This window comes from Suncus etruscus, chromosome 18, assembly GCF_024139225.1.
Source record: "Suncus etruscus isolate mSunEtr1 chromosome 18, mSunEtr1.pri.cur, whole genome shotgun sequence".
Classification (NCBI taxonomy): Eukaryota; Metazoa; Chordata; class Mammalia; order Eulipotyphla; family Soricidae; genus Suncus; species Suncus etruscus.
In genome coordinates, this window is record NC_064865.1 from 61,485,047 (window position 1) to 61,502,169 (window position 17,123).

At 58.1% G+C, this 17,123-nt stretch overlaps 2 protein-coding genes across 6 annotated transcripts in view; one reads left to right on the top strand and one right to left on the bottom strand.

Annotated features, from left to right (window-relative positions):
- Positions 1 to 2,568: 2,568 nt before the first annotated feature.
- PSMG4 (proteasome assembly chaperone 4) lies at positions 2,569 to 6,566 on the top strand. The gene is made up of 3 exons (XM_049765091.1): positions 2,569 to 2,734; positions 3,858 to 3,933; positions 6,365 to 6,566. The coding sequence occupies exons 1-3, from the start codon at positions 2,573 to 2,575 to the stop codon at positions 6,484 to 6,486; spliced, it is 360 nt and encodes a 119-aa protein (XP_049621048.1). The 5' UTR covers positions 2,569 to 2,572; the 3' UTR covers positions 6,487 to 6,566.
- A 1,163-nt stretch (positions 6,567 to 7,729) lies between these two features.
- SLC22A23 (solute carrier family 22 member 23) overlaps positions 7,730 to 17,123 on the bottom strand; it is a 79,797-nt gene continuing 70,403 nt past the window's right edge. For 2 of the 5 annotated variants that reach the window (XM_049764955.1, XM_049764954.1), the window contains exons 8-11: positions 15,886 to 15,918; positions 15,762 to 15,785; positions 15,100 to 15,223; positions 7,730 to 10,185 (exon numbers count right to left, since the gene is read on the bottom strand). In XM_049764955.1, the coding sequence (XP_049620912.1) occupies positions 9,828 to 10,185; positions 15,100 to 15,223; positions 15,762 to 15,785; positions 15,886 to 15,918 (539 nt within the window). In that variant the 3' untranslated portion in view covers positions 7,730 to 9,827. Of the gene's footprint in view, positions 10,186 to 15,099; positions 15,224 to 15,761; positions 15,786 to 15,885; positions 15,919 to 17,123 lie in introns of those variants that run through there. The other 3 variants (XM_049764957.1, XM_049764956.1, XM_049764958.1) reach the window with 2 other exon arrangements.

A 17,123-nucleotide genomic window follows, 5' to 3' on the forward strand; every position in this document is an offset into this window, starting at 1 on the left:
GGCATGGAGGTAGGGTGTTTGCCTTGCATGCAGAAGGATGGTGGATCGAATCCTGGCATCCCATATGGTCCCCGTGCCTGCCAGGGGTGATTTCTGAGCGTAGAGCCAGGAGGAGACCCTGAGCGATGTCAGGTGTGACCCCCCCCCAAAAAAAAACCAAAAAAAGAAAAGAAAAGAAAGGAAATGGCTGAAGAAGGGAGAGGAGATGCCCAGTGACTTGTTTGTGTGCCAAAGATGAGGCTCATGCAGGTCAGGGCCAGAAATCCTGCTGGTTGCATGGACAGCCCAGCAGAGATGGGGGGGGGGGACCCTTCCTGCCAGCTTGGAGAGGGGTTGTCCTGCTGCCAGGTACCCGCATGGAGGGGGACAGGAAAGGACAGTACCCCCAGCTGCAGCAAAAGCGAGAGCTTTCGCCCTAAGCAAATTAGGGCCAGGGATGCCTTACAAAAAGGCCCAGACTGTTCTGCCTGGCCCAGGGGTCGCTCAGGAGGCTTTGGGGGGACAGAGAGGAAGGAACTCAATTGGAGCCTGCCTGGTGCACCCCAACCCGCCTTGCATGGGGAACATTGATCTGGTCTCCCAAGAGCTGTAAATGTTCCTTCTGAGAAACAATCACCCTCCAAAAAAAGGGGCCTTTTTGTTAGGCCACCTCAAGCCCTGGGACCCCTTGAGTGGGGAAGAGAGGGCTGGTCTGGGAAAGGGGTTCACTGCCAGGAGAGGATGGAGTTGGGCTTTCATGGAGGATGAAGGGCAGGCAGGGAAATCGCTGGTTTGCCTCTTGGTCCCTGGGACCTTTGTAACATGCCATGTACAGAAGCCCTCTACACGGATCTGATAATCTTGCTGGAAAATTCTGCCGGTCCTTCGGGAAGATCCGTGGGTGAGCAGGCCTGTCCCTCAGCCCCACTGTCTGGGAACTGTCCTTGTCTTCAGCTATTTTGCCCTCTTCCCTTTGGGGTCCACATGACCCAGGCTGCTGTGAGGCCCGGGGTACACATGGCATGCGAGGTCACCCTGTCTTTGGGAGCTGAGCAGTGGGAATTGAGTCCGGATGGCTGGTTTCCCTCAGCTGCAGTTTCCTGGACCTTCGCAAACAGACTGGTCCTTGCTTTTCTGATTTTTGGATTTGGGGCCACAACCGGCGGTGCTCCTGTCTCTGCACTCGGGGATCACTCCCGGTTACTCTATGGATTGGACCTGGGCCACCTTGAGAGAGTGTGGGGTGCTCAGTTGCAGGGTTCGAAGGGATCCCACACATGCAGAAAGAATACTCACCGTCCTAGAGGCCCTGCTCTCTCTCCTGGGCCCCAGAGACCTGGTGTTTTGTTTGTTTGTTTGTTTGTTTGTCAGCCTCCCGAAATCCAAATTCCTGGTTCCTGCTGTGGGGTGGCTGTCCCCTGCGCTCTGCTGCCTGTGTGGGGTGAGAGGGCAGCTGGCCTCAGCCAGGCTGGGGAGGCTCCTCTGGGGCGGCTGGCTCTTAGTGTCTGTGTGCCTGTCTCTGTCTCTGTCTGTTTCTGTCTCTCTTTATCTCGGTCTGTCTCTCTTTCCCTGTCACTGTCTCTCTGCCTCTCTCTGTCTCTCTCTCCCTGTCACTGTCTCTCTGTCTCTTTCTCCCTGTCGCTGTCTCTCTGCCTCTCTTTGTCTCTCTCTCCCTGTCACTGTCTCTCTGCCTCTCTCTGTCACTGTCTCTCTGTCTCTCTCTCCCTGTCACTGTCTCTCTGCCTCTCTCTGTCACTGTCTCTCTGTCTCTCTCTCCCTGTCACTGCCTCTCTGCCTCTCTCTGTCTCTCTGTCTCTCTCCCTGTCGCTGTCTCTCTGCCTCTCTCTGTCTCTCTCTCCCTGTCACTGTCTCTCTCTCTGTCTCTGTCTCTCTGTCTCTCTCTCCCTGTCACTGTCTCTCTCTCTGTCTCTGTCTCTCTGTCTCTCTCTCCGTCACTGTCTCTCTCTCTGTCTCTGTCTCTCTGTCTCTCTCTGTCTCTGTCTCTGTCTGTCTCTGTCTGTTTCTGTCTCTCTTTATCTCTGTCTGTCTCCCTGTCTCTCTCCCTGTCACTGTCTCTCTGCCTCTCTCTGTCTCTGTCTCTCTTTTTCTTTCGCTCTCTCTGCCACCTGGTGGCTGCCTGCAGAATCGTACCCTCTGGTTTCAGTGAACTCTGAAAACCACGCCCACTTAAACCACGCCCCATGCAGCCCCGCCCACCGGCCGTAGCTACACACTTCATTGACCCCGTCCAGTGTCATTCCTCCGGAAGCCCCGCCTACATCCGGGAGACGCTCCTCAAGCTCCCCTCGGCTCGGCCTTGCCCACACACTCCTTGGCTTCACCCGAGCTCTGAAAGACCCGCCCACTTTAAAGTTCCGCCCCCATACAGCCCCGCCCAGACCCTCTCTACACATTTCATTGGTCGGGTCCAGTGTTATTCCTCGGAAAACCCCGCCCACTTCCGGAGTCCTTACCACAAGCCCCGCCCCGGCTCTTCGCGAGCGTTCTCCCATTGATCCGTGCCGCTGCCACTCACCGTGCTTTTCCGCCCTTACAACCCGCCCGCGTCCACCCGTCCTGCGCGGGGCTCGGCATGGACGGCGAGGCGGCGCCCGTGTCGCTGCACAACTTCAGCGCGCGGCTGTGGGAGCGGCCGGTGCACTTCCACGTCATGCGGCTCACCGGCTCGCTCTTCCTCTGGGTGGGCGCCGCGCCGCAGCTGCGCAACCTCGCCGTGGCCGTGTGCAGCCGCTACGTGAGTCGGGGCGCGGGGGCCCGGGATCGGGGGGCGCAGGGGGACATGGGGGACATGGGGGGGCATTGCAGAACAGGGGGTCACTGGGGGAATGGGGGCCGTGGGGAGCCTTGGGGAACACAGCAAACACAGATCACACAGGGGAAATGGGGGGACACGGGACAGCAGAACACGAGGTTACACTGGGGGGACGGGGGGACATGGGGGACCATTGGACACTGTGAAACACGGGGTCACACAGGGGAATGGGGTGACATGGGGGACCATTGGGACACAGCGGAGCACAGGGTCACACTGGGTGGTAGGGGGAGACGGGGTAACATGGGAGTCCCTGGGGGACACAACGGAACACGGGGTCACACTGGAGGAATGGGGTGACATGAGGGGCCATGGGGGGACACAGGGCTCAAATATGGGGAGACAGGGAGAGGGAGACACAGAGGGATCCGAGGGGCCATGGGGGACACTGGGGTGTGGGCAAGCCCAGGCCCCAGGGTTTGAGTGTGTTTTAGGCGAGAGAAGTAGGTGGGGGCCTGGTATTGAGCTCAGTTTTCGGGGCGCCACTTCTAGGGCTGAGCTTGTGCTCTCGAGACCCCCATGGACGTTGGTATCCACAGACACTTCACTGGGTCATGGTGTCCACAATAAGCAGAAAGGCCAAATGGAGCTGGGTCCAGGGACCAGGCCTTTGGGGGGGCCCTCACCTGGGGGACACCTCGTCTCACGCTCGGCAGCAGGCCCATCCCGTGTGCAGAATCCCCTGACCTACAGGTTGTGATGCAAGATTGGGGAACTTCTCCTGGGCACTTGGCCAGCTTGGGGCCACCAGGATCGCTCGCAGTGCCCCCCTGGGACCTTGCAGGGCCTCTGCCTGCCTGCTCGGGCCCTTAGGCTGTGCCTCCCCAGTTGGTGAGGGGCTGGGCACTGCCCTTCCTTCGTGTTTCACTGCAGGTCTCTGCTGCCCCTGCTGCCCACCGTTGCCAGGCAGGGTAGAGCAACTGGGGCTACGCTGGGAGCCTCAGGGACCCCGAGGGCTTGTCCCCAGAGCTCTGATGAACCCCTAGTGTGGCCTCCTAGGGTCCTGAGGGAGGCCCCCCTCACGCCCTGCTCTGTCTGCTCTCAGGACTCCATCCCGGTGGCCACCTCACTCTTTGGAGACGCTTCTGACACAGCCTCGGCGAGCCTGGCACAGCGCTTAGGTATGTGCCCACACGTCCCAGATACCCAGAGGTGTGTCTGAGCAGCCGCCCCAACTTCAGACACGGCCTTGTCTTCTTAGTAGTGGGGTGCAGGGGGAGCACCCCATTTCAGGATATGTAGGGGTGTTCCATCCTTGCCTCACTGACTTTGGTCCCAGGTGCAGTGACAACCCAGCTCTGACAGTTCTCCTGTCAACTGGTCATGGGTCCTGCTGTGTCAGTCCGTAGGGGGAAGGACTGGGTGGGTTGAGGTGGGTGGGTTGAGGTAGAGGGTTCGAGGACAGGGTGGAGACTGCAAAGGCAGGGTTTTGGGAGCCTTCCTGGGCTTTTTTTCTTCTGCCTGAAAGCAGAGAAATTGGACTCCTAAGTGAACTGGCTGTGATTTTCAATTTATAGAAAAGTTTGTTTTAGGGGCCAGAGAGATAGCATGGAGGTTGGGCATTTGCCTAGCATAGCGGTGATCCCGTTTGCCTAGCAAGCAGCCGGACGGTGGTTTGAATCCCAACATCCCATAGGGTCCCCCGGGCACCATCAGGAGTGATTCCGGAGTACAGAGCCAGGAGTAAGCTCTGAGCACCGCTGAGGATGTTCCTGAAACCAAAAAATAAAAATCAAACAAAAACAAATTCCACTGGGTTTCCTTCCCCAGGAAAAGAAGCCTGGTGGCCCGTGGGACTCCCGATTTCCTGCCCATCCTTGGCCCTGGCTGTCTGTCTGGGGACTTGTGGCAGGGAAGTCATGTGGGAGACAGGTTCAGTATCCCCAAAACAGCCCTCAGGGGGGGCATGCAGGCTGAATCTGGGGTTCTGTGCGCATCTTTAGTGACACTGCATCTCCCAATCTGCCTCAGGCTTCACCGCAGGGCCAAGCTTGTTTGTGCCCTTCTCCCAACTCCTCACCAAGGGTTTGCTTTCGAGGGGCCATGACTGGGGGTACCACAGTGGACTCAGGGTCCCCTGGGTGCTGGGCACAGGGCACAGGTTCTGTCTGAGTTGTCTCCAGGCACCAGAGTCGATGTTTTCCTCTCCACAATTCATATCACTTTGTGGTGACCGGGAACAGATCCCTGTATCCCCAAAATGTGCTTACTAGCTTATCCAGGCCAAACCTCAGAGCTGGACAGAGGGCTCTGCCATGTGTGTGGAGGTGGCCTGAGCCCTGTTGGGAGTGGCCCAAAGCTGGGAGCACAGAGCTGGGAGTAGTCCCTGAGCATTGTCACATTGGCTGGGGCTGGGAGAGTGTCTGTGCTGGGCTCGGTGGCCTTGTGACCCCGCAGCCCTTGGTGTTGACCAGGCGCCCAAACCTCCGGTGATTGTAGCCCCAGCACCCACAGGGGCACCGCTCTGGGGCAGTCATTTCAACCACTATGGGGGGCTGTGGTCTCAGTGCACCCCAAGGTGGGGTCGCACGTGTCCTCACAGCTGTCAGAGGTCATAAGCCATGTGTCCCTCCGCTGTGGACTCCATCTGCAGCTTCTGCATGGCCCTGGAAGTGAGAGACGGGTGGGATCTCCCCGGAAGCCACCATCTAAGCAGGCTGGGATAGCCATAGCCCCCCATTTATGAGGGTGAGGGACTGTCCAGGATTGATGTGGGACATGTCCTTGGCCATCATCTGTGATGATGCTGGCGTCATAGCCATAGGTTGGGCGGACCAGGCCTGGCCTGGCCTCAGACAGAAGGGTGTGTGTGTGTGTGTGTGTGTGTGTGTGTGTGTGTGTGTGTGTGTGTGTGTGTGTGTGTGTGTGTGTGTGTGTGTGTGTGTGTGTGTGTGTGTGTGTGTGTGGTGTGTGTGGTGTGTGTGTGTGTGTGTGTATGTGTGTGTGTGTGTGTGTGTGTGATTTTGGGTCACACCTGGCAGCGCCCAGGAGTTCATCCTGGCTCTGTGCTCAGAAATCACTCCTGGCAGGCTCGGGGGACCATATGAGATACTAGGATTCGAACCACCGTCCATCCTGGGTTGGCTGCATGCAAGGCAAACGCCCTACCACTGTGCTATCTCCCTGGCCCTTCATATTTGATCAGTTTAGCTTTGGATTATTGAGCCATACCTGGCGGTGCTCAGGGCTGACTCCTGGGAACGTGTTCAGGGTTCACTTTGGGCGGTGTTTGGGGGACCATATGGGGTACCATGGGTCGGCCGTATGCCAGGCAAGTGCCTTCATGATTCCAACCCATGAAGCTTTCATATGTTGTTATTACTATTATTTGTTTTTTGGGGCTATATCAGGTGGTGCCCAGGGGGTACTCCTGGCAAGCTCAGGGGACCCTATGGGATGCCGGGGATCAAACCCGGGTCAACTGTGTGCAAGGTAAATGCTCTCCCTGCTGTGCTATGACTCTGGCCTCAGGCCCCCCCACCCCCCCCAGCTCCTTCATGCTGGTTGGGGACGGGGGCCCTGCCCAGCCCAGCCTAGCCTGTCTCCTTGCAGCCAGGAAGACCAGCAAGCAGGTGTTCGTCAGCTACAACCTCCCGAACACCGACAGCAACTTTGCCCTGCTCGTGGAGGGCAGGATCAAGGAGGAGATGGAGGCCTTCCCCGGAAAGTTCTAGCTCGGAGCCTCCCTGCCAGGCTTCAGAACAGGTGCCCGTCTGTGCCCGATGCTGCTAAATAAACGCTTTCCCTCTGGTCAGTCTGCTCATGTTCCTTGTGTGTGTTTTGTGTGTGTGTGTTTTCCTTGTCTGTGTTTTCTTTTGTGGGGGACCCACTCCTGGTAATGGGCTCTGCACTCAGGGGTCCCTTCTGCTGATGGAGCTCAGGGGACCATCTGGGATTACCGGGGTTTGAACCCAGGCGGTCAGTCACATGCCTGGCCTGCTGTCCCAAAGGCTCTAGCCACTTGCTTTTTTTTTTTTTTTTTTTTTGTAAATAAAACTTGTTTTTGGCATTTGGGCCACAGCCGGCAATGTTCTGGGGTTACTCCTGGCTCAGGGATCAGCCCTGGCAGTTTTGGGGGGCCCTATGGATGGGCTGCCATGGATTGAACCTGGGTGGGCCATATGCAAGGCAGATGTCCTCCCTGCTGTGCTATCACTCTGGCCTCACTTCTTTTTTTAATTTACTTATTAAGGTTTGTGGGCCACACCTGGTGGTGCTCAGAAATCACCTATTGGGTGCCAGGGATCGAACCTGGGTTGGCTGCATGCAAGGCAGATGCTCTGCTGCTGTGCTATCTCTTTGCCCTCCCCCCATTTTTGAATTTTGGGTCACACCTGGCAGCGCTCAGGGGTTCCTCCAGGCTCTTCTCAGAAATTGCTCCTGGCAGGCTTGGGGGACTATATAGAATGCCGGGATTCCAACCACTGCATGCAAGGCAAACTCCCTACCTCCATGCTATCTCCAGCCCCAAGCCACCCCCCCCCTTTTTTTAAGGGTTCCTCTTGCATTCCTTTACCTCTCCAGAAAGTGGACAGAAACCTCACCAAGAAACCCACTCACTGATGCAGAAATAAGGGCTCTGAGGACTCAAGGAGGCATGGGTCAGGTCAGCGCCTCCCGTACACCCTGGGCACTCCTTCCTGGTGGTCGTCCTGGTTTCATCCGCCCTGCTCTGGCCTCAGTGGTGGTAGTTGGGCCCATGCCACGCTTCAGGTGCCGTGGGTGGGGTGTGTGTGTCTGGGTCAGATTCCCGAGTGAGTCGGCAAGGAAGGTCCCTGAGTGGGAGTGTAGGGCTAGCGAGGGTCCCTCCCCGTCACAGGGGCGCTCAGGCCCAGCCTCTTGGACCTTCCTGGCCGCATCTCGCCCCCCACAACCCCTCCGGATGCTCGTGGCGGAATCAGGGACGCAGGCCATGGGTCAGCATGTCGAGTTTATTACTGCGGCCGATGGTGGTGAAATGCCCTTCGGCGGGTGCCGTCGATGAGGTAGGGAGGGCGTTCCGGAGGAGAAGCTGTGGGGGGGCAGCGCTTGGTTCTGTACATCTACATACAAACCCCCAGAGGCGACACGGGACGTCATGCAGACACGCCCCTTCCACCCACGACGACGCTTCAGAACTCGGTCTGGACTTGTGCTATGTATGAGGAGGCCCGGCCACATTACAGAGAGGTGGTTCCACAGAGAAGGGGCGGGAGGGGTGAGGGGTGGCGTGGCTGGGGGGCACATCGAGAGAGGACAGTGAGGAAAGGGGGCCTGATCAGGGGGAGGGCCCACACTCTGGCTTCGCAGCACCCCGTCTGCTCATTCGGCTCTGGGAAGCGACAGTGAGGGCTCGACTGCCTGGCCGAGCCTAAATTTTTCTCAGTTCTGAGGCAGACCCACTGCCCTGTCCTCCTCCAGCGGGCAAGTGGGCGAGCGGGCATACTTTTTTGAGGACAGAATGTCCAGAGCTTTCTCTGTTTGTTTGGGTGCTAATGCTTGGGGATCTTGGAGCAAGAGGAACCGTGCAGAACCAGAGCTCACACTGCCCGGCTCTTTGGGGGTCTCTGGGCCTGTCCTGGAAGGGCCCCGGAGCTCCCCGTGGGGTGGCAGGAAGAGCAAGGCCAGAGGTGTTGGCAGGCAACAAGGGGGGAGCAGAATAGGTGGGTTAGGGGGTTCAGGGATCCCCAGGCTCAGCCCATTGGGCAGCTATGCAGCCTGGGCGATGTTTCGCAGAGCACCGGTGCCCCCTTACTCGGCCGCCTTGTGTCAGGACGTGGGTTCCCGGTCACTGATGGCTGATATCAGCACAGGGCGGAGCAAGCTGGTCCTGTGGGGGACCCTGGCAGGGGACCCCAGACTCAGGAACAGGCCCCCCCACACTCATGGGCTCTCCCACACACACCCCCACCCACTCGCTGCCTGGCTGTGTCCCGGTGACTCTGTAGCGAGTGCTTAAAAAAACAAAAGGGCAAAAGGTATGTGTTTTGGCACGCGAAGGTGGGCTGCACGGTGGAAGCGCCTCTGGATGGACGGACGGCAGGATGGACAAACAGACAGACACAACACGGACAAGGGCCCAGAGAGTGGAGTCAGGGCTGCAGAAACGGGCAGAGCCCTCCCTTCCTGGCAGGCCCTGAGCACATGGCCGGGACAGTGTCTCCCCCTTTCCACGGTCCTCCCCGCGCTGTGCTCCTGGTGTCTGCTGGTCTGGGTGCTGTAGGGAGGACAGGGGGTGGGGGTGACGGTCAGCCCCTCTCCTGGCTCCCCCTTATTTCTGGGCGAGAACATATGTCATGACAGGGAGGGAGGGAAAAGGGGCCCAAGCCTGGGAAAGACCCCCAAACTGTGGGGTCTTGGCATGGCCCAGGGGTGCCCTCAGATAGAAGCAGCCTGAGCTGAAGGAAGAAGAGGAGGAGGAAGCGGGTGGGTGCACGGCAGGTGGGCGGGGTAGGAGGTAAGCTTTGGTGAGTTATTGCTTCTCTCCGTTTGTCGGTCAGTCTCACGCTTTCTAGGGGGGGCCCCACTTCCACGCCCCGCACACTGCCCCGCCTGGGGGGCCGCTCGCTGTCCAGTGAGTGAGACGCCGGCGAGTGGCCGCTGCAGCTGGTGATGTCTATGGTGTGTGCTCGAGGAGACGTGGGCTGCCCCACGGCGACCGGTGCCAAAGCCGGGCCCTGCTGCCCGGGATGCCCACCAAGGGCGAATGCAACCAGCCGGGCAGCGGTGGTGCCCATGGGGCGTCTGGTCCTCCTGCGTCCCCATCTCTCGGCCTTCGGGGTGCAGAGGGGCGACTCCTCTCAACAGTGAAGGGTGGCCAGAGTGACCACGGGCGTCTCCCTCTCCCTTCCAGGCCTGGTCCCGGCCTTCCCTGGCCCAAGAGGGCCCCCCTGGCTGGGCTGGGCTCGGCCAGTCGGGTGTAAAGTGCTTCTTGTCGAAATGACCCAAAATAAATAGAAACGTCCCATGGCAGGAAAAGAAAAGTCCCCGAAGGCCCGGGCTGCCCACCCGGCTGGCCCTTCCTCACCCTCCCTGCCTACAGGGACCGCGTGCCGTTGGCCGTGGCACCATCGGGCAGCCCGTCGGCGGTGGCGGCCGCGTCGTGCAGCCCCGAGTAGTCCTTGAGCTCGGCGTTGGTGAGCAGCAGAGGTTGCTCGCCCTTCCTGTGGGGCAGCAGCGGCTGGCGGGTGTAGTGCTCGCCGCCCGCCAGGTTCTCGGGCAGGGCCTGGCCTCGGCTCTCGGGCAGCAGTAGGATGCAGGTGATGCAGATGAGGGTGCAGCAGGCGAACAGCACGTGGTGCAGGAAGTAGCCCTTCTGGTTGTGCAGCTCAATGATGGGCGCCGTCAGCATCCCGAAGCCCGCGCTGGCCAGCACTAGGCCCAGGCCGCCGCACCTGTGCGAACGGGGGTAAGGAAGGGAGAGGGCACAAGGCGGGCAGGTGAGCAGCAGGGTCGGGGGTGGGGGTGCTGGATTTCCCCCCCAGAACTCCCCATGGCATCATATCACACCTCCCTGGCTCCTGGGCACCTCCTGCTTCAGAGGACCAGCGCCTGCAGTTCACCATCTCTCTCTTACTATCTCTCTCTTTCTGGTTTTGGGCCGCATCTGGTGGTGTTCAGGGGTTCCTCCTAGTTCTGCACTTAGGAATTGCTCCTGGCAGGTTTGGAGGACCATGTGGGATGTCGGGAATCGAACCCGGGTGAACCACATGCAAGGCAAACATCCTCCCCACTGTGCTATCACTCAGGCCCCATCTTTGTCTCTTTGTTTTCGTTTGTTTTGTTTTTTTGGGCCACATCTGGCAGTGCTCAGGGTTAATCTTGGCTCTGTGCTCAGAAATCGCTCCTGGCAAGCTTTGGAACTGTAAGGGGTGCCGGGAATCGAACCTGGGTCCGTCTCAGGTTGGCCGCATGAAATGCAAACGCCCTATTGCTGAGCAGTCACTCCAGCTCCTCTTTCTGTTTTGGGGAGGCCACAACTGGCAGTGCTCAGGGCTGATTCCTGGCTCTATACTCAGGGATTCTGCCTGGTAGGACTCAGTGGACCCAATGGACCCCTGGGCACCACCAGGAGTGATTCCTGAGCGCAGGACCTGGAGTGATCCCTTAGCACTACTGGGCGTGGGTGTCCCCAAAACAGAAACAAACCAGAGTGTCAGACTGGCACCCTGTGCATATGACCTTATTTCTGGGGTTTGCTCACACTGAGGGAGCTGGGATTTTTGGTCTTTGGCTGGAGCTGTCTCTGAGGCAAACAGATCTGTCCTCAGTCCTGACCCTTCCATTCAGGACAGCAAGCTAAAGACTCCGAACGGGAACGAAATGCCCTTCAGGAATTAAGAGCAAGGCCTGTATACCGCCGCCGGGGGAGAGCCAGGAAAGGGGGAACAGTCTGGGCTCCTGCCGGGACTTGGGGTAACAGAAGTGACGCTTCTCCCTGGCTCCAGCCACACACCCAACCCAGCTGCTAGCTGGTTAGCTGAAGGTGTTTTTCTTTCTCTCTGCAGAAAATAAGATGAACCTCATGCTTATGTGGTAATTTGGAAAAATAAAGAAGAAGAAAAATAGCAGCCAGAGCAGTAACACAGCGGGAAGTATGTTTGCCTAGTATGTGGCTGACCCGGTTCGATCCCTAGCATCCCATAGGGTCCCCTGAGTCTGCCAGGAGTGATTCCTGACTGCAGTGCTAGGAGTAACCCCTGAGTGCCACTGGATATGGTCCCCCTCCAAAAAACAGTCCCCAAATTAAAATATACCAGGGGCTGGAGGGGAGGGGCAGCAGTAGGGCATTTGCCTCGCATGCAGCTGACCTAGGATGGACTGTGGTTCGATCCTCCAATGTCCCATATGGTGCCCCAAGCCAGGAGCGATTTCTGAGCACATAGCCAGGAGTAAACCCCGAGTGTCAATGGGTGTGGCTCCAAAACAGACAAACAAGCAAAATAAACCAAAAAAGAAGCAGATGTTGGAATATGTAACTGCAGCTGCTGCCCAGACATAGACACTTGTGACACCAGTCATGCCACGCAACACCTAGGTGGGCACAGGGCTCATAGGATGGAGAGTCAGTACAGACCCCCAAGGAAGGGTGATCCCACCCCCAACACCGAGGGTCCCTGCAGCACGGGGGACCATGCTGCCAGGTGGGAAGACACGGCCCCTCTGGGTGTGGGTGGCACCAAGCAGCGACTCAAACCTGAGACATCAGAGGCCCGTCTTAGCACTGACCATCACCCCTCTGCCCTACTAGTAGAGAGTCAGGCCAGGGAAAGGATCACCCCTGACTTCTGGGGCCTGTTCTCTCTGGCATGATCATATGTGTGTCGTTCAGGGTATGTGCTCATCGGGGAAAGAGGGAGGGATTGGGCTTTGTGAGATTCGAGCTTGGTTCTTGTTTTCAGAGCTGGGCCTGGTGCTCCCCGGCTTCTCTGCCTGTGCCATTGTCTGGCTTGCCGGTAGAGGGCAGCACAAGGCCACCCATTCGAGTGTTTTAACACCCCGCAGGTGGACCCCACTAAGTCTTGTCTATTCTTTGGGTTGTTTTGTGTTGTGTGATTGTTGTAATAATGTTTTTGCCTGTCATCCCACCTGGAAGATCCAGGTCGGGGTGGTTAAGTAAATAAATAAATAGCTTGTTGGGGAGGCAAAAACATTATTACAACAATCACACAACAGTTTTGGTTTTGTTTTGTTTTGGGGCCTCACCTGGCGACGCTCTGGGGTTTCTAAAGTCCTACTGTTGTGCTATTGCTCTGGCCCCTCTTATTTTTTTTTTTAATCCACCACAAACCCGGTGGTGCTCAGCAGTTACCCCTGACTCCGTGCTCAGGATCACTCCTGGCAGTTTTGGGGGACCCTATGGGATGGGATGCCGGGATCTGTCCTCGTGTCTATGTGCAAGATAACACCCTTGCCACTGTGCTCCCTCTGACTCTGAGCAGGTCCCGTGCAGGGGGGATGGATGGGGAGTGCCGGGCATTGCTCAGTCTCTCCGGAGTCCCCTTCACTCTCGAGCACATGAGCGGCAGTGTGCTGTGACCCAAGAACCCCAGGGACCTCACTTGGCCTTGGTCATTATGTTTCGGTGATGTCTTGGAAGGAGACGTGTAGGTACAGTTTTTACAGAAAAAAAAAAAGCCTAGGGGCTGGAGCGATAGCGCAGTGGCAAGGCATTTGCCTTGCATGTGGCTGGCCCCGGATGGACCTCGGTTGGATCCCATATGGTCCCCCGAGCCAGGAGCGGTTTCTTAGTGCAGAACCAGGCGTGCCTGAGCATCACAGGGTGTGGCCCAAAACCCCCCAAAAATAAAATAAAATAAAGGGCCAGCAAGATAGCATGGAGGTAGAGTGTTTGCCTTACATTCAGAAGGATGGTGGTTCAAACCCCAGCATCCCATATGGTCCCCCAAGCCTGCCAGGAGTGATTTCTGAGTGTAGAGCCAGGAGGAACCCCTGAGCGCTGCTGGATGGGGCCCAAAAACCAAAACAAAAAAGAAAAGAAATAAAAAAGCCTGACCCACCCAGAGCTACTGGCTAATCTTCTCCCTCCCCTCTTCTCCCCTCCTCATGCCATGGGCCTCAGACCCTGGGAAATGCATAAATTACCCCAGCCTGGCCTACAGTCCTGGTGTCCCTGTGAGTTTGACTACCCCCACACAGTTGGTCTAAGTGTGGAGACCCCTCGTCCGGGCGCTGAGCCACGGGTGTCTTGGTTCACTCGGGAGATGTGAGCGAAGACTTGCTTGGACCCACTGTGGAAGGTGGGTGTGTGCGGGCTAGTTCGGCTCACAACCCTGGCATGTCTTGAGGGTGGGTGTGGGGACAGGAAGCGGGAGGGCCTGGGAGACCCAAGGCCCCTAAGCACTGCCTGGAGGTCCTGCAGAGTTCACACCTCAGTGCCAGCCACTCTCCATGCTACCTCGTTCTGCTGGGCCAAGTACCCACTGGAGAGAGCGAGCCTGGGCAGCACAGAGGGGCCAGAGCAAGAGCACAGTGAGGAGGGCATTGATCTCACACTCGGCCAACAGGGATTTGACGCCCGGCATCCCATAGGGTCTCTCAAGCGCTGCCAGGAATGATTCCTGAGCAAGAGTGAGGAGTAACCTCTGAGCATCGCTGGGTGTGGCCCCCCAAAACAAGAAAAAGGAGAGCAGGGCCAATCCCCAGAACCCCCTGAGCCCTTTGTGGGCACCAGTGGGGAACATTGCCCCAAAATGTATTTTGCAGCTGGCTCAGCCCAGCCTCAGTTCCCACATAGGGCCGGAACCCCACATTCTTGCCATTGATCTCTCTCCTCATAAATGTTCATATAGGGGCCTGAGGGATAGCATGGAGGCTGGGCATTTGCCTTGCATGCAGAAGGATGGTGGTTTGAATCCCATCATCCTATAGGGTTAGGGTTAGGGCAATTTCTGAGCGTAGAGCCAGGAGGAACCCCTGAGTGCTGCCGGGTGTGACCCCTCAAAAAAATGTTCATAGATGGGGCTGGAGAGATAGCACAGCAGTAAGGGCTTTTGCCTTGCACACAGCCGATCCAGGACGGAAGGTGGTTTGAATCCCAGCACCCTATGGTTCCCCCATGCCTGCCAGGGGCGATTTCTGAGCAGAGAGCTAGAAATAACCCCTGAGCGCCGCTGGGTGCGACCCGTCCAAAAAAAAAATGTTCATATACGCAACCCCCTGATCTGGAGTACCCCTCAGGTGCAGGCCTGCACGCTCAAAATCCGACTGAGGTGAGGTCATGCAAACGCGTGAGTGAGTCGGCATGTCTGATGAAACAAGCCCAGGAGCATTCCAGGACCCGACTTGCCTTCCCGGCCTCTCCAGCACCCCGGGGCCCGCACCCAGGAGTCTGTTAAGCTTCCCTGGCATCGGTGTTGATGTTAGGCCCGGTCCTCATCCTGGCGTGGGAAGGGAGGGGAGCAGCACCTCTACGCCAACGCTCACCCCATGTTCACCCATGTCCACGGCCCTTGTCTGCCAGGAAGGTGTGGGACACCCCAGGGAGAAATTTACACAGCTGGGACAGGAGCAACATGTGGGTTAGGACAGTGCCACGGCTGGGCATGGGGTTGCCCGACATGCCGGGGCACCCCAAAAGTGTTTCAGGATGCAACTCGGTTGGTCCTGGGACAGCGGCCGGTGTGGCTTTCCATCGTGGGGATGGACCAATCTGTCTCTCTCTGCCCATCAGGGCAGCTCTTCTCACACCCCCTGGATGCCAGGGTGCCAGATCTGGGTCCCCCACCCCTTGCCCCAAATTCCAGCACAGAGCCCCCCCTGGAGACACTCAGGAGGGTCCTACACACCTTATGACTGTGGGGGTGATCTCAGCGCAGAAGAAGACGCTCAGGCTGCCCACAGCATGGGACGCAAACATGCCCACAACGGAGAAGGCGACGGAGAACTTGTCTTTCACGCTGTCGCTCATTCCTGCAGGGCACACAGGGACGGTGAGGGGTGGTGGAAGCCAGGATTGGGAACGCGACCAAGCCCCCCAATCCTACCCCGGCCTCCATGCATGTGGGGTCAGAGCCCTTTCTGGGGGGGGCCTGTGTGTCTCCAGGACGGAGACTGTCGTGGGGCCACCTTTCAGCCACATGGGAATGACACAGGGTTTTGGAGAGAAAATGGGGTCCAGCTCGGACTCCCGGAGGCCCCAGAGTCTGACCTCACACCCAGCAGGGGCATCGGGGCAGGGAGCAACATGCAACTGTGGGGGCAAAGGGCTGCCAAGCTTTGTCAGAGGCCGTGGGCAGGGCAGGGCACGGCGGGGGTCAGCTGCGATCAGCGGCCTCAGGTACTGCCAGCAAGAACATGTGAACAGCCACCCCCCCATAAAACAACACAGTGGACGTGCGCGGTGCTTTGGGGAGCCGGGCAGCACTAGGCAGGAGGCTGGCATGCGGGTGGGCGGGCGGGCACACTGCCCAGCAGTGGGGAGGGGGCGAATATACTCTTAGTGTCCAACCTACGGCCAACTTCAGCTGCAACTCTTGGGGGGGAAGAGAGAGGGGAGGAAGGAGACCAGAGAGTCAGTGTCTGCTGACGCCTGTCGAGAGTGGGGTGCAGTGCGGGGCATGTGGGGAACTCACCTGAGTCGGGGTGCTGGCTGTACTTTCCGATCACTGCGGGGACGGCAGGATGGGGTGAAAATGGTGGCCCGGGGGAGGAGAGAGAGAGAGAGAGGGAGAGGAAAGAGAGCAGAGAGAGTGAGCAGATTCTGTACCATTTTATTTTGGGCCACAGCTGGCGATGCTCAAAAATTCCTCCCAGCTCTGAGCTCAGGAGTCAGTCCTGGCAGGCTCGTGGGATCCTATGGGATGTCGGGGATCGAACCCGAGTCAGCTGTGTACAAGGTAAGTGTCCTTTCTACTGTGCTATTGCTCTGGCCCCGAACCTGCATGCTTTTCAGTGTCTCCCTGCATGATATCCCTCATGCCCATTCTGGGAATGGGCCCTGCCCATGGAGTGAAGGGGACACAGAGGGAACCTGCAGCGAGTTCTTGGGTGTCTGAGTCGGTGGGGTTCAGGGTTGGTCCCCAGTGCTGACCCTTCTGGCTCCTGTCATTTGTATCAGGCTCTGGTGGCCCTCAGGGGCCCTGAGATCATGTGACTCTCCCCAGTGGCCTCTCGAACATCCCCTATTTATTAGTCACAACTGAGAGTGTGGCAGCCAGACCTGACGAAATGGACTTCCTAGTTCTGGATCCAAACAAGCAAAGAGAGCCCTTTCCCTCTGCTCTGGCTCCTAAGCAAACCCATGGGCACTCGAGCCTCTCAGCAGCTCTGATCTGGGTGTCCTCATCCCTGAAAGATTAGGGGGTACCTCTAGGCTTGTGTTCCCCCCCCCCAGTGGTCACATCTCCCACGAATGTTTGGTGCTCTTCAGGAGCTGTATAGGGCTTCCTCACACTGCCAGAACCTGCAGCCATCACACTTCCAGAGAAACTGTTTCAAAGAGGAGCATCCGAGGAAGAGCATCCTCCAAGGGCCACCATCAGGTAACTGGAGGGGCAGAAGAGGCCTTCGCCCTTCATGTGGCTCAGGGCTGCCCTGAGATTGAGTCCCTCAGGGGCTTGGAGGAGCACAACCTTGTATCCCCATCACGGACATTGCAGAGAAAGCCCGTCCTTCTCCCGATCCCCAAGTTACTGACGGATAGTAGAGCAGCCGCTCAGGTCACGAGCCAAAATTTCAAGGTCTTGGAGCCAGAGAGAAAGCATGGCGGTAGAGCATTTGGCTTGCATGCGGCCAACCAGGGAGGGACCCAGTTAGATTTCCAGCATCCCATATGGTCCCCTGAACCTGCCAGGAGTGATTTCTGAGTGTA